The 15,868-nt window shown below is 40.6% G+C and overlaps 1 protein-coding gene across 3 annotated transcripts in view; it reads right to left on the reverse strand.

Annotated features, from left to right (window-relative positions):
* Window positions 1-787: 787 nt before the first annotated feature.
* Window positions 788-15,868, reverse strand: part of scn8aa (sodium channel, voltage gated, type VIII, alpha subunit a) — a 41,578-nt gene continuing 26,497 nt past the window's right edge. For all 3 annotated transcript variants that reach the window (XM_085345555.1, XM_085345556.1, XM_085345554.1), the window contains 9 exons: window positions 15,204-15,358; window positions 14,548-14,721; window positions 9,554-9,676; window positions 3,646-3,930; window positions 3,225-3,278; window positions 2,633-2,770; window positions 2,440-2,544; window positions 2,067-2,337; window positions 788-1,944 (listed from right to left, as the gene is read on the reverse strand). In XM_085345555.1, the coding sequence (XP_085201681.1) occupies window positions 788-1,944; window positions 2,067-2,337; window positions 2,440-2,544; window positions 2,633-2,770; window positions 3,225-3,278; window positions 3,646-3,930; window positions 9,554-9,676; window positions 14,548-14,721; window positions 15,204-15,358 (2,462 nt within the window). The remainder of the gene's footprint in view (window positions 1,945-2,066; window positions 2,338-2,439; window positions 2,545-2,632; window positions 2,771-3,224; window positions 3,279-3,645; window positions 3,931-9,553; window positions 9,677-14,547; window positions 14,722-15,203; window positions 15,359-15,868) is intronic.

Raw genomic sequence — 15,868 nt, forward strand, 5'->3', positions numbered from 1 at the left:
TGACTAATGACCCCTACCCAGTGAGTGTGAAAGCCCATGTAGAAAATGTCTTTTTCAATGTCAGTATAACAAAGAGAAGATGGAAAGACCAGTGACATGGGCTAAATGTTATCTTTTTTTTCTTTCCTTTTTTTTTTTTTTTGCTGCTCAAATAATGTAAAGATGCAAGTATACTCGGCACAAACAAACAAAAATCTTTGTCTACGGTTCTGGGTTCCCCCTCCCTCACTAGTGTTTCTTTCAAAGCTAAACTTGCTTGGTTGATCACTGTTTTCTCCTCGATAAAGATGGTAAACTCAGCATTTAAGACCCTCCTTTAGACTGCTAATACAGTTCTCTTGGGATCGGCATGATCCAGTCCCGCAGCAAAGCTCCGGGTTCCACACTCGGTGGTGGCAGGTATTTCGCAATTGTCCAATAATCTTGCAGAGATTTCTGTACCTTGGCAGTTGGTCCCCAAAGAAATAGTGTGCCAATGGCCAGCACACTGTGAGTTACTGTTTTTCAGCATTGTTTTTTTTTAATTCCTCATTTCTATGAGCTTGGTCTCAATGCAGAAAAAGTTCAGCAGTAAACTGATTGTGTTTGGTTCAGCTGTCTTTGACGACATAGGAAACCACATTGCCTCAGCAGTATTTGAATATGTAAACATTTTTTTTTTTGTTGGGTTTTTTTTTTTGTTATATTTCTCTTGCTTGCAAATGATCATCACTTTTTTGACATTTGTTGGGTTCAGGCTCAGAGTCTCATCTGACTGTGTTTATTGGGTTTTAAGAGTCACTGAATCCTAACACTTGGATTCCCACTCATCTTTTTGGTTTTTGTCCTTCTCTTTCCTGGCCCACTCCTCCTTGTTATCATCCTGTTTCTCCTTTTCGGGTTTGGTCACGCTGTCATAAGACGGCAGAGAGGCTGTGGATGGTGTGCTCTCCTTCTTCTCCTGATTGGTCCCACCGTTCTCCAGCTTATTGTTAGCAAAAATGCGCTTGAAGATGATGCCGCGCCTGATGAGGTGAGCGCGGTAGGCATTCTGGATAGTTCTGGCAGAGACATCCTCCTGTTTGCGGCGGAGGGTGGTGGTGATGGGTTCATACGACACTTTGGAGGGGTTGGCTGCCACGAAACGCTCCTCCATCTGCTGCCTCAGCATGTCCAACTCACCGCTGTCACCCAGCACACGCTTTGTGAAGGCAAACAAGATGTCCAGGCAGTGTATGCGATCGCCACTCACCATGGGCATGTCCATGGCAATTAGTTCTATAGTGTTGGGCTTTGGCACACGAAGTGGGTGCTCCAAAGCATCGGCAAAGTCAGGTAGCTTGGCAAAAGAAATGAACTGAGAGGCAGTGGGATCGAACTTCTCCCAGATCTCATAGAAGGTCTCAAAGTCGTCCTCGCTGAGGGGATCAGCACTTTCCTCTGTAGCCACGCTGAAGTTCTCCAGGATGATGGCGATGTACATGTTAACCACAATCAGGAAAGATATGATGATATACATGACAAAAAAGAAGATCCCCACTGACGGGTTACCACAGTCACCTTTCACTGAAGTCCCAGGGTTCTCCAAGTTGGGATCACAGTCTGGCGGGTAGTTGAGGATCGGCAGTAGCAAGCCATCCCAGCCAGCCGATGTGGTGATCATGAACAGGATGATCATGCTGTTGCCAAAGGTCTCAAAGTTGTACAAGTCATCAATCCCCGCTCCATGTTTTACGTAGCCAAAGTTAGACATGCCAAATATGGAGAAGATGAACATGACGAGGAAGAGCAGTAGGCCAATATTGAAAAGAGCTGGCAGTGACATCATCAAAGCAAAGAGTAAAGTCCGGATGCCCTTTGCTCCTTTGATCAGACGAAGAATACGGCCAATGCGAGCCAACCTGATTACCCTAAACAAGGTCGGTGACACAAAGTACTTCTCAATAAGGTCAGCCAGGAACATACCTGAGAAAAAGGAAAAGGGGAAAAAAGGAAGAAAGGAAGAGAGTATAATCAGTATTTAACTTCTTGAGGTGATATTTCTAAATCATGTGCTCTCTACTTCATCTTTCATGTCTCTCACTCACCAACAATGGACAGGATGACCACCACAACGTCAAAGATATTCCAGCCGTTGGTGAAGTAATAGTGGCGGAGCGCAAAAAGCTTCAGCAAGAACTCCGTGGTAAAGATTACAATAAAGATGAAGTTGACCCAGTAGAGGACGATCTCGGTTTCATCTGACTGATCGTCCGTTTCCACCATCATGGTGACCATGTTGAGGCAGATTAGTATCATGATGGAGATGTCAAAGACTTGCTGCGTCACAAAGTCAAACACCATCCCTTGGATTTTATTCTAAATGGTCAGAGGACAAGGAGATAGACATATAATCAGGTTTTAGCCAAACATGTTATATGCTGAATAAGCTAACACATTTGTCTAATGAAAAAATACTACCTGCGGTCGAGGAATAGGTTTCTGTGGCTTTTTGGATCCCAGTTTTTTCATGGCGTTGTAGTACTTCTTCTGTTCCTCTGTCATGAAGATGTCCTGACCTCCAAAGTAAAGGGACAAAGACAGATTTGGTTATAATCATATCCCAACAAAATGGAAACTCGCTGTACAAAACAGGAAATTAAAATTTTCTTATCTTTTTCTTTTGCTGGTTGAAGTTGTCAATGATCACACCAATGAAGAGGTTCAGGGTAAAGAAGGAGCCAAATATGATGAAGACAACAAAGTAGATGTACATGTAGATATTGACTTCATAGTCAGGCTGTTTCTCCACCTTGGAGAAAGGAAATCATGTGTGAAAGCAGTTTTGTATTTTATTAACACAACATGTAAAGGAACAGTTTAAGACCATCTTGCCAAGAGTTAAAGGAAGAGTTACAATTTAATTCTCCAAATTCACTATCAAGACTGGAAACAAGAAATAGATCGGGTGGCTCCGCCCAAAGGTAATGAAATCTGCCTCTCAGCACTTCTAAATACTAATAATAAACAGTAATTTATTTTATGTAAGAAACATAAAAACTGAAATCATCATTTCATGGAATTGGGCTATTTCCCCTAAAAAGTTATAATTTTTTTGCCACTTTATCACAATTCAGCAGAAGGTTTTTAGCCAAAATGTAACAAATTAAATAAACAAAATGTTGAACTACTTTTTTAAGAGCAATTTGCACACTTGCACAAAGTTATGTATCCCAAATTAGACTCAGACAGATATATAGATATACCTCTCTTGAATCCACAGCTGCATACATAATGTCCATCCACCCTTTGAATGTGGCCTTTTAAAAAGAGAGACATGGTTAAATATTTTTGCATAAACTAAGAAAATAATAAAAAGAAAATTATAAATTGCAATCATGGCAAACCGAAACTGAAGTACATCCTGTGGTACAGCTTGTGCACAGAAAGAAGCGAGTGAACAAAGAAAAAAGGTATATGAAGAGACGAGCCAATATACACCATGAATATGAACAACAGGCATCATAGTACTGTGAAAAGCAAAAAACAAATGGATTGTGAAGTAACAACAGATCTTTAAGTGTAGAACACGAAGAAACACAAAAAATGAAAGTAAATGAGAAAGGGGAAAAAAGGCGGAAGAAAAAGGAAATGGATTCTGTGAGCGACTAGGTGTGATGCTCTCACCACTTGCAGCAGCGCAAGATAGCCGGCGCCCACATTGTCAAAGTTGATTTTGACATTCTTCCACCTGACCTCAGAATAGTTTTGGTTAATGAGTTCGAAGCACTGGGTCTTGTTGTCGACCACGCTGGTGGGAAAATATTCCTCGGATGTCTCATTGAAACAGTAGTAGTACTTGCCCGCAAAGAGATTGACCCCCATGATACTGAAAATCAGCCAAAAGATGAGGCAAACCAGCAACACATTCATAATGGAAGGGATGGCACCCACCAAGGCGTTGACTACCACCTAGACCAGACCAGGGGAGACAGGACATGACAATGTCAGAACCGTAATAACGAACACACATCACTCCACCCCTGTGACGCTACATATTGTTATGGCTTTACAGGTAAAATTCAACCATTTGATACAGGTGTGTTAAGAGGAGCTGTGAAATTCCACTATGGCTTCATGTAGATGAAAACACAGCACTGTGTGGTGCATACTGAAGTGTGGGCAATTACTAAGAAGGAGAGTTGTATCAGTCCCAGCCTAATTAGAGCAGCACTGATGCGACTCTGATATGCTCTTTGATCTGCTGAAGCATGCAGCTAGAGCTGCTTAAGGGACACTCAAGCACACACACACACACACACACACACACACACACACACACACACACACACACTATAGCTCTATAGTGCCACCCATATAAATACCTTTAAGAGTCGTATGTTTATGATAAAAATGGTACATTTTTAAAAATAAAAGTCATTTTTATTTTTGATGTTATCATTTTTACTATTTTGCACATGGCTTTCACATGTGATGTGGATGCATTTATTAAAACAAAACCAGATTGTAAGTTAATATCTGCAAGTAATGGTAGCATGTTAATTTGGCTTGACTATTTATACACTACAGTATATTTGGTTCTATTAGGTTGTAAATAGGTAATAAGCATCCGCACACAAACACATGTTCCAAGGCACCAACCTTACAAATATATTTTAGAATTGCATATTTACAGTATAAATGGTACTTAAAAAATAAAAACCAATTTTATTTTTATAATGATCTTTTCTCATATTTAGTACGTGACATGTACATGACTTTCACATGTGATGTCTAGTATTAAACTACCACAGTATGGCAGAAAATGTTATAACAGTTACTATAAATAAAAGTCATTTAATGTCTGTAAGTGACTGTAACATGTTGATCTGGCTTGACTATTTATACACTACAATATATTTGGTTCTGTTAGGTTGTAGATCGGTAATAGGCATCCAAACACAAACACATGTTCTAAGGCACCAACCTTACAAATATATTTAAGAATCGCATATTTACGATATACATGGTACTTAAAAAAAAAAATCACTATAAAAAGCCACTTTTTTAATATGATAGTTTCTATTATTTGGTGCATGGCATGACTTTTACACGTGGAGTATTAAACAACCACATTATGGCAGAATTTTCAATGACAGTTTCTATATTAAAAAACACAAGTTAAGTAAGTTAATTTCTTAAAGTGACTGTTACATTTTAATTAGACTATTTATACACTGCAATATATTTGGTCCTATTAGGTTGTAGGTAGCACTCACAAGCACCCACACATACACATAAACACACTTCCCAAGGTTTATCTCTGTTAAGACTCACAAAATTGCCAAGTGTTCCTGTTATTATTTTACATGTACGTAAATTAATTTTTTATATCAATTTACAAAAAACTAATAAAGATCAAATAATAAAAGAAAAATTTGACAGTTTTGCAAGTGTGAAATACAATTTCCTGAAAAGTTGATTCTGTTCATCTGGACGTAGCGTTTTCATTTGGAGAAATCTTTTGTCACTCATCCAAATGACCTATACAGGTCAAACTTATAAAGAGTACACTCGCATAATGACTGAAACTAGCACCACTGACAAACAATGGGCTGTGAGGTCAATGATCGTTGTTGATCGATGGTCATGACAATATGCATTGATCAAGAAACTGACCTCACAGGCCATTCTTCGCCAGTGGTTCTAGTTTCAGTCGTTGTGCAAATGTACTCTTTATAAGGTTGGGGAAACCTGCAGTTAGCTAAGGCTGAAGAAGTCACTTGGATGAGTGACAAAACATTTCTCCAACTGAAAACGCTACGTCCAGATTAACAGAATCAACTTTTTGGGATTTGCTTACCTGGATGAGCATGCATCAATACAATCTGCAATATTTTTGACTACTTGATGTGTGTAAGTTTACATCAAAGAGCTTTGGTTGTCAGTAAAAAAATTTAAAGTGTTTTAATGCCATAGCATTATGAAGTGTCCCCTATTACCACCCCAACCGTAGACAGTCAATATTTCTAATACAGCTTACTTTTGTTCCCACAACTAGCCCATTAAATAATATAACATTATAGCAGTAATACATTTTTCCCACCACCACCCCAAAATCTAGCAATCAAATCCAATATCCAATGTATTTGTCATTGCCAGTACTAAGCTCAGCACATAGTGAACCGCTCACTACCAGTGTTAGGCAGGCCGACCAGCAGCTCTCAGGCAGACAGCTGAGCATGCATGTCTTTGGCAGACTCGTTTTGTGGAGCCATATTCCCTCCTCATTGCAAACAGATAGGGAGGAGCTCTAGAGCAGGATTCTCTCAGCGTGTGCACGACCTTCACCCGCTGACTTGAGCTGAATCAGCGGGGATGCAAAGGGTACACTATTCAAATATTGTTTTTTATTGTTAAATGCAAACTGATAAAAAACAACAAGAGTTTTTCAAGTAACATTAAAGGACTAAAAGGCATGCAATTCACAAAATACCAGATTTCCCTTCACAGTGGCGCCAATGCACGTGCTGAGAGAATGACTCTTTTTGATTGAGCTAAGAAACAACTTAACCGCTCCCAAAAATTCAATGTTTTGAAAAAAAAAAAAAGAATTAGGCCATGCTGTGTGGAAAGCATTCTCAAAAGAGGGAAAATGGCTTTCAAAAATGCAAAATACATGCGTGTTACATGGCATTGTGCAATCTCAAGAACTGCTCAAATCAATACATAAATAAACAGAGAAGTGTGTGGATAGAGAGATAGCAGCTAAAGAGATCAAGGCTGAAACCATTATGATATGTGGAAAGCATCTACAGCCTAATGTAGCAGAGGTGAACGACCATAGCTTGACCATAGTGTATGCAGGAAATTAATGTCAATGGGGTTCAGAGGTTACATACAAAGACCCCATAACATTTAAGGCTAGAAAAGCTAGAAAAGCTAAATCTGCCAGGTTACTACAACTTCAACTTTAGTGGATTTGTAAAGAAAAAAGGGCATGTACTGAAGCTGCATTCCTGTGAAATGCATTTGTCAAAAAGCTGGAACTGAAATTGCAGGGCAGAATTACGAAAAAAAAAGAGAGCCAAGTACAAGGTCAGAGCCATTGCGTGTTAGGTAGTGCAATGCATTTCACTGTAGCTTCACTGCTCACTCGGATCGGCTCAGTTGCATCAGGACTCAGCCAGTGACTGTTTTTTTAAAAGATGTAATTGTTATAACTCCCCATAATCTCCTGTATTTGGTGTCATCTCTCTATTCATTTGATTCTCTATTCATTTATTTATTGTTTTGACCTCAATTTTTTTTCATTTCCAGTTCAAACAAAATGGTAACTCGATTGATGAACATAGACATTATCGTAAAAAACTGATACAGCAGGATTAAATTCCTCAAGTTTGTTTCCTTTCACATTACTGGGCCACCCTCACCTCTCTTACCACATACTCCCAGTGAATGAGTTAATTCATAGGGGCATTGGTTTTGGCAGCCGTTCACTATATTTAGGCAAATGTGCCAAACCCAAAAATGACAACTTATCTTTGTGCAGCTCAAACTCAAACTGCACAATTAAACCAAAGAAATTTCAGTGAAACGTTTATGACAACATCCATAAAGCCTATCCAGGGCCTAAAAGCGCTGATGTCTGCTCTTGTGCAACGGCATCATATTTTAGTCGCTGGATATGTAGTATGAATGAAATTTCACTACGAGTCAAATTTGAAGATTGAATCCACTTATGGTCAATCTGCCCTTAAAATAACCACCTAGGCCTTTTGTCTTTTATCTGCTGGTCTGTCATTTTTGGGACATGCTTAAGAAGGACGACACATTGTCTGTCTAGGGTTGAGAGTGTTGCTCGAACGCTGTAGTGCTAGCGAACCAACGGGGTACCGTCCACCCAGAACTCAAAGTCAGAGTTTAACTGGGCCTGTTGTTGCCTCCCAGTTTCACTTCCTGTGGGAGTGGAAGGCAACAGAAAGCTAGGGCCTGCTGTATGCGCTACAGAATGCGGTGCCATGACATGACAGCAGTAATGCCTTGTGTGAAATGGCAGCCTAACATATTTGCAAAGCTTCTGCCTGCATTCCCAAAGGAAGGCATTAAGACTCGTTATACATACATTAATATGCACAGTTTTGAGAAGCATTTGCATTAAGAAGCTGCCACCAGAATGAACTGTTAGCAGATCGTTTACTTTAACAGTAGAACTCAAAGTGCTGACACTGGCAGAAGCTTAACAAATACTTTCCTCCCAAAGCCACAGCACTGTGAGTGTGTGGTTTCTGTCTCAGTCCCTGATGCAGAAAGATCCTGGACAAGCAAGAGAGAGTGTGGTGACCCTCCAGCAGTCTGGCCCAGCTGAACCGGGTCGAGGTGGAGTGAGTAGTGAAGGGGTAAGGGTGCGAAGGAAGGGGAGAAGGGGGGAGGAAAGGTGGGTGCTGCACAGTGCCGCATATGTGGGGCTGAGGAAAAGGTGGGGAGAGTCTGAGGTGAAGAGGAGAAGCTCAAACTAGAAGACAAGGCAACCAGTCCCAGTATAAAGAGAGGTAAAGACGAATGAGATCAGGAGACAGAGAGAGTAAGAAAGAGAAAGCGACAGAAGGGACTACGGGTGACAACAACCAGGTGCAACCTACTACTACCGCCAGTCACAAAGATGACCAATCAGATCTTTGTATCATAGGAAGAGACAGCCCAAGCAACCAGAGGTACTGTAGCAGCAAATAATTTCTGCTCTGCAAACCGACTCAGTTTGTTCTTACAAATAAGACACGCTCCTCTGAGCGGTTGTTTGGCAGTCGTCCTGCACACTGAGTTTTTGGTGTGACTGGTTAGGCAGAGATTTTGGTGTCCCGCAGCTCCTCGGTTCCTGCTGGTTGTTCTCGATGCCAGATGCATTGAGGGATGGTGTGAGCTGAGGAAGAGGGGAGGTTATGGGAGCAAGAGGGAGCGGGGCATGTGGAGGGGAGAGGGGTTCTCAATTGAAAGCAGTGGTTGAGAATCAGGCCAAATGAACAGCTAATTGTTGATTTGAATGCTCTATGAGATGGCATGTAAGTCTGGTTAGCTTTGACCAATTTGGCATTCACTTTGGCCAATCAAGAAGAAACAAAGTAAAATGAAGTCATCGGAAATTGCAATTTGTCACTCGTGTGATGAGGCAGCTTTGTGAATAAGATTTCAGTTGCTCTTTGGGCAATTTTAATGATGAAACAAATCAATTTATGCTTTTTTTCTTTTTCTTTTTTTGGTTGCTGTTGTTAAAGAAATTCAATTGAAATACACGTTATTCTACTAGTAATACAACTTTAGTGTTACTTTACTCAATCTCCCAGCTGCATCATGACTTCTTATTTCGCTCTAACAAAGGCATGGTACAGGATTGCGCATGGAAGGGTGACTTTTTGGATTTCATTTCCTGTTCTTTTAAAAAAAACAATCTCCCAATATTTTGGAGGTTTTTTTTAATTTGTTTTGTTTTTTGTTTTTGTTTTTTTGTCTTCTTAGTTTGCTTTTAGATCAGTTCTAGCATGCTTTAAACTGTTGAATGGGCATGCGGAAGGATCAGCTGCTTAGCTTTGGATCTTACCCTCATCCCTTCAAAACGTGACAAGGCTCTGAGGGGTCTCAAGGCCCTTAGTGTCCTGAGTGATTTAATGGGCCCTAGATCGGAGTAGCCCAGCGCATTAGCTACAAGGCTGACTATAGACACCTACACAAAAACAGAGAAGCAAAAGAGGTTCCAAACTGTTAGAAGTGAGAATATTCACTAGGGAAGAGAGACGGCCCTGGTATAGGCGGAGAGTTGCTTGACATACACACATAAATCTATGCATGTATATGCATGTATAATATTGCATTTATACATGTATATACACTGAGAGAGAAGATCAGTGTTTAGTATAGGTTTTATGTGCGTAGTATTTTTAGAAGCAGTAGGCCAGAGGGATTGTTTGTTATTTTTGGGCAGTTGACGAGATGTGAAAAGTCCTTTGTACCTGCAAAGAAATTTGTGGTTGAGAGAGAGAGAGAGGAGGTAGAGACATAAGACTCAAATAGAGGGTCAATTAGACAGAAAAGAGTGCTACATGATCTAGTAAAGATACAAGCGAAGGGACTGGAAGAGCAGAGGAAGAGGATTTGGGGAGGGAGGGAAGGAGAGAGGTTATCCTGTTAAAAACCCAACAGACTTGAGAGCCTTACCCTTGCCCCTCTAACACTGTCTCTCCATGTCGCTCTTGGGCTGAGGCATAAAATCCCATATAATTTAAGACAGACAAACTAACGGAACCTAAGAGAAAGAATACAAGTGAACATGTACAAGTGTGTCATTTTACCATTTTCTTTCTCAGACATCAAATCATATTTGCTACACAGCATTTAGAGTCATAAAGGAGAGCCACAGTCACACGAAACACACACAAGAAACAGGGATGGAGGTTAAGGGCACATCAGATATAGTTATTAGCACTGGATGGCACTGAAAGGACAAAAATACACAGAGTACAGTCGAGTTACACACAGTTAACAATGGTTAACAATAACGGCACACAACCTCAAAGGAACTGGTGAGGGCCCTTATTGTGCCCAGCAGCAGTCAGGAAGAGATCGCCACAGCTGAAGAGCAATTAATCCTCAAGTTAACTAACTACTTCACAAAACTGTGCGCACATGCTCAGCAGTGGTAAATGTACAGAACTCTTATCATAGCAATAAATCACTGTGAAATTTAGATCATGTCTATACAATTTTGCTCTGGTAACAGAATCATTTAAAGCACTGAGTGGTATAGCCATTCTAAGCTAAGCACATAAACAGCATTGTTTTGCTAAGCAAGGAGGAAATGGACTATGGAAAGTGTGGTCAATAAGCTGCACTCACGTTCTTTGAGTGCTCAGAAGTGCAGTATTGACAGCGCCTTGATGAAGTTGCCTTAAAGGCCCTAGCCGCCATTATAGCCTGTCTTCAGCACAGGAAAGCATCGCAAAGATAAAAGGATCGCTTGGATGGATGCACATTTTTCAAGATGGAACCAACGTATCCAGCTGTATAAGAATCTGGCCTTTTTTTGCAGGAATTGTACCCTCAGGAAGTCTTTTCTTTCCATAAATGCAATTTCCGTGATGCTGAAGGGTCTAAAACAGGGGGCGCACCAGTTCCTTACAAATAAGGAAAAATATCAACAGTAAACACATGTGAAAGCACCTCCAACCAGCCACCGACACCAACCGGTCAAACTCACCGCAAGAAGTACACAACATCCAAAGCTTACCAAAATCACGGAGGGAGGTTTATAACAGGCAAAATCTTCATTTTGACTGATGCCATCATCAACACAGACGACATGAGACTTAAAAGTCTATAAAAGCTACAGGAAAAAAACACCAGGAAAAGTATCGGCTTGTATTCAGATTTTCTTCTTACTATATATAAAATGAATAAACCAAAATAAATAGACAGAGAAATTGACATTTCTCCAAGCGCTTACTTTGTGGTACTTACTTTTTAAAAAATCGTTAACCTTGCCTCTTGAATGAATTAGCATCTATACTCAGGGGGAGACAGTAAAATAAAGATTTTGCCTTAGTCTGCACTACAGTGTTTGGGGTAATTGTCACCTTCAGCCTGACCCCTTGGAGAGCCCCCATTTGGGGTGCCTGGCCTCTGGCCCACCTGCTGGGCCAGCTGTGTGGTAGCGGCCTCAGTGTCTCAACGTCCTTCTCAGAGAGCTCTGCAAGGCAAGGCCAATGACATCTGGGGCTGTGATCCCATGATGACGACAGCACAAACCAAACAGAAATAAAACCAACTGAAAACAAAGGGAAAAACACAACAAAACAATGATAATAATCTGAGTGAAAAAGAAAGATGAATGAAGTATGACCCCTGTCACCCTGATGCTCACACACCCCAGTGTCAGTTATCTAGCCTAATTTTACTGTCGTATGATAAACAGATTATTTAAGACAAAAAGGTATATTAATGTGTACTCAAATATTAAACATCTGCTTCTGTGATTTCCGAAAAACGAGTTGAGTAAATGAATGATGACGATGCTGCAGACTGACTTAATGTGGCCGTAATATAATAATAAACACATAATAAAAATACAAAACACATTTTGAATGAAAATCAGTAAAACACAAATCAAATGAAAAACAGAAAGATACATAAGAGGGAAATGAAGAGGGACACACTCATAGAAAGAGCCAAGCACATCCACACTCTTAAAAGTCACAGGCTGGTCTAATGATGGTGCCCTCCCCACCACCACCCCTGCTTTCTGAGTCCATGGCGATGGTTTCACCCAACAACACAGGACGGCAGAGGCACATGGAGGCCATGACACAGCCCAGACTCATCAAGCACAAGTTCTTTGGTTCTTTTTTCTTTTTTCTTTTGTTTATTTCTTTGGAGGGGGAGCGCTAGTGAAGACCAAACTTACCATCGGCTGCCTGTCACCCACCATCATTACATCTCAGCACAATATCACCACATTCCTGAGGTTACACTTTCAAGAGGGAATAAAAGGAGGATGGGGGGAAAGAAGGGAGGAGGGACATCACTTCTCTGAAACATGGTCACAACTTGGGAAACATAGCACCTCACATTGCCCAGAGTGTGTGATGAGACAACACACTTACAGGTAGGGAGTCTAAAGTGGCGAGAACCACAATCAGTACGGCGTGGTATGATTATAATCAATACTATCAATACAAGATCTATGTGAGCTTTATGTGTCAACATTAAACATATCAATAATAAATAGCTTCTGTTGTTTTTCTGAATGCTGTTTTAAACTGTACAAACATGAAATGCTTTGTTTAGGCTTAATGTGGATTTCCTAGAGGATGTGATACATATAATATGCGTGTATTTGCTGTAGGGGGTCTGAATAACACAAGCTTATAATGGCAACCTCTGATACGAGTCCATTCACGGGGGCTGAGGTGTTGGACACTGTGGAGAGGTGGTTAGTTCAAGCAGAAAGTCAGAAGTCAGGAAATTCTTTTTCTATCCTGCTCTGCTACCTGGTGCTGACTAATTCCTGAATCAACATGTAAAATTCAAATCATTCAGGCATCTTACATCCAGATGTTTACCCTTATTTATCCCCCATTAGACTGAATTTGGAAACTCAGAAGCATCTAATATTATCTTATATAAAATTGAAAGCATTGAAATTAGAGCAGACCTGTTATGTTTTCCCTATTTCATAATGATGAAAGCTCATATTGAACATGGCCAAAGTTTCAGAAAATGAGATTATGTGGAAGTAATCCCTGTGACTGCTCTAAACACTCATTTTCAGACCTTTTCTAGTCTTGGCCCAATGTGACTGTAAGCATAGGCACACAGCTCTGGCTGTGAGTACAGCAGCCCCCGCACGCCTACTGTTTATACCTTCTGTTTGTGAGGGGCAGCCAATCGAGAGGAAAATGGCTTTAAGAGGAAAGCAGCACCAAACTGCTAGTTTCAGATGGAAGATAAACTGAAGGGCTGTGTTAGGCCCTGTATAAAAAGAAAAAAAGATTATTCTGTGACTCATGCACAGCTGCTCCATAAGAGTCTAATATTAAAAACGAATGAGTAGGACATTAGGATAAATAGGTCCCCTTTAAATCTTATTTATATGTGTAGCTTCCACAGAATAGACCGGAGAATCATTCCTGTTCTGGACTTTCAGTCTTGAGTGACACGAGGAGCACAGCAGTACACAGAGAGAGAGGATAAAGGTCAGAAACACAGGCAGAGACAGCTTAACAAAAACACATCTTTGACACTTCCCATTGCTCTGAGCATGACTTGAATATGATTGTAATCATTACAATAGGTGACTACACACCTATTGTAGTCGTTAGGTGTGCTCTGATTTGATTCTAATTTGAATTGTCATCAATACACCCAAATATCTGTGTGTGACTTCACTTTATTGCATGTGAAAAAAAACATGCGGGCAGGTTTGCGGCGCTAAGCGTGAGCAGTTTTTTGTTTGAGAAGCAGAAAATTATTCCACATATTCAAGCATTTCAGTGATAAACCAAGTAAAATATGTGAATAGCTGCTTGATGGAGTGGTAAAAGGTGGCTCGGGCATGTGTGCCTTCAATATGGACAGACTCCAGTGCAGCCTTGTAAAACACTGTCCTTGTATAATGGAATTACTGTTAAAAGAGATGCCCGCTCACATGCTGCAATCCATGAAGCAGATATTCAGTTAATACCCTGACCCTACAAACCTAACCACACCCGGTCAACAACAAAAGGGTACAAGCCATACGCTGACCAGTCCGGACATTAAAAAGCAAGCTAGGTGAGGTGAGTAACACTGATCATTCAGGGGGACGGCACTTTGACATATTCCCCTCACCTAAACAGCGTTGCAGATCACATGGTTGTTGCAGCCTGTCGGTTTTAATGTTTTGGCTGGTTGGTGTATATGTTATCTGATACTGATACTGCTGATCAAGAGCCTGCATGAGTTTCTGTTGCACCCTATCGCTGTTGAACCAGGGTGTGGCTGCCGAGCAAGTGACTACTCTAGTCTGCAGCTCACACAGGAGGGAACAAGAGCCAGACTTACATCCACAATGAAGAAGTCCAGCCAGCACCAGGCATTGGTGAAATACTTGACAAAACCATAGGCGACCCACTTCAGCAACATCTCCAGGATAAAAATGTAGGTGAACACCCGGTCAGCATACTCCAAAATGATCCGAATGGTCTTCCTCTGCTCAATGTATACATCCTCGAAGGCCTACGGAGAAACAGGAAACGCATTAGTTACAGAGAGAAGACGGTGACAGAAATATTACACGAGATGATTAACGATGCTTCTAATGAAACTGTATATGGCACCACAGCCCAGCCGACGGCTGAATCCTAACTGTGATTTACAGGAAGAAAGAAAATTGTAAATAAGTCCACAAGAATTATATGTCTGCATCCGACCCGTGCTTTGTATTTGGCACATTTAACAAACTCACCAAATCCCCTGTGTCCTCTCCCATCCCATTTAACCACACCACTGATAGGCTTGTGTTGCCTCCTTAATGTCACAAACACTCTGGTTTTGATTTCTATTCATTTTTTATTTTTGCTCCAATTTCCCCCAGTCGCTAAAATATATACTTCACTCATCGGTTCAAGTATGTGGAATCTTGAATTTAACATTTTCTCTTTTTATTCAACTGTACAGTTAGCTTAAGTGTGAGCAAATGCTAACGTAGGCCTCCTTACCAGAGCGCCACTGCTGAGGAGAATCATGAAGATGATGAGCGTCTCAAACCAGTTGTGTTCCACAATCAGGTAGCAGGTTTTTCTCAGGAACCACCAGCTCTTCCCCCATCCCATAGTGATGTCAACATCACAGCATTTATACTTGGCCACGCACGCTGAGGACGCACAGGAGAAGAAACAACAGCAGATGTACTGAGCCAAAACAAGATGGAATGAACCAGCCCTGAGATTCAAGTCTGAGGTTTCAACATGTTTTCCTGGTAAAATCTTAAAAGAGCTTTTACATTTTCAAACTGCAATTCCCACAATGCACGTCTTTGTTTTCATTTTGCCCACCCAAGGAACTTTGCCCAAGTTGAGCCTTCACATGCGGATTTAGATTTATCTAACATAGGGTGCAAACACATTATATTTGTGTTTTTCATTTTTTTAATACATTTGCAAAGAATTTTGAGGTAAAAATGAATTTAATTCACCTCGATGAAGCACAGTGATTACTTTCTGGATGAACTGTAAATAACAAAAATAACCAGCATTTTGTTTTCTTGTTCAATATAAAATGTACCTATAAATGCACTTTAGTTTATTAAAACCATAGATTTATAGACAGATGGTTAAATAATATTTTATAATAAAGCTCCCCTTCAACCCTGGTGCCCTACAGT

Source organism: Diplotaxodon limnothrissa, linkage group LG20 (genome assembly GCF_057381915.1).
Source record: "Diplotaxodon limnothrissa isolate DT_005_m linkage group LG20, D_limnothrissa_male_GT1.1, whole genome shotgun sequence".
Taxonomy (NCBI): Eukaryota; Metazoa; Chordata; class Actinopteri; order Cichliformes; family Cichlidae; genus Diplotaxodon; species Diplotaxodon limnothrissa.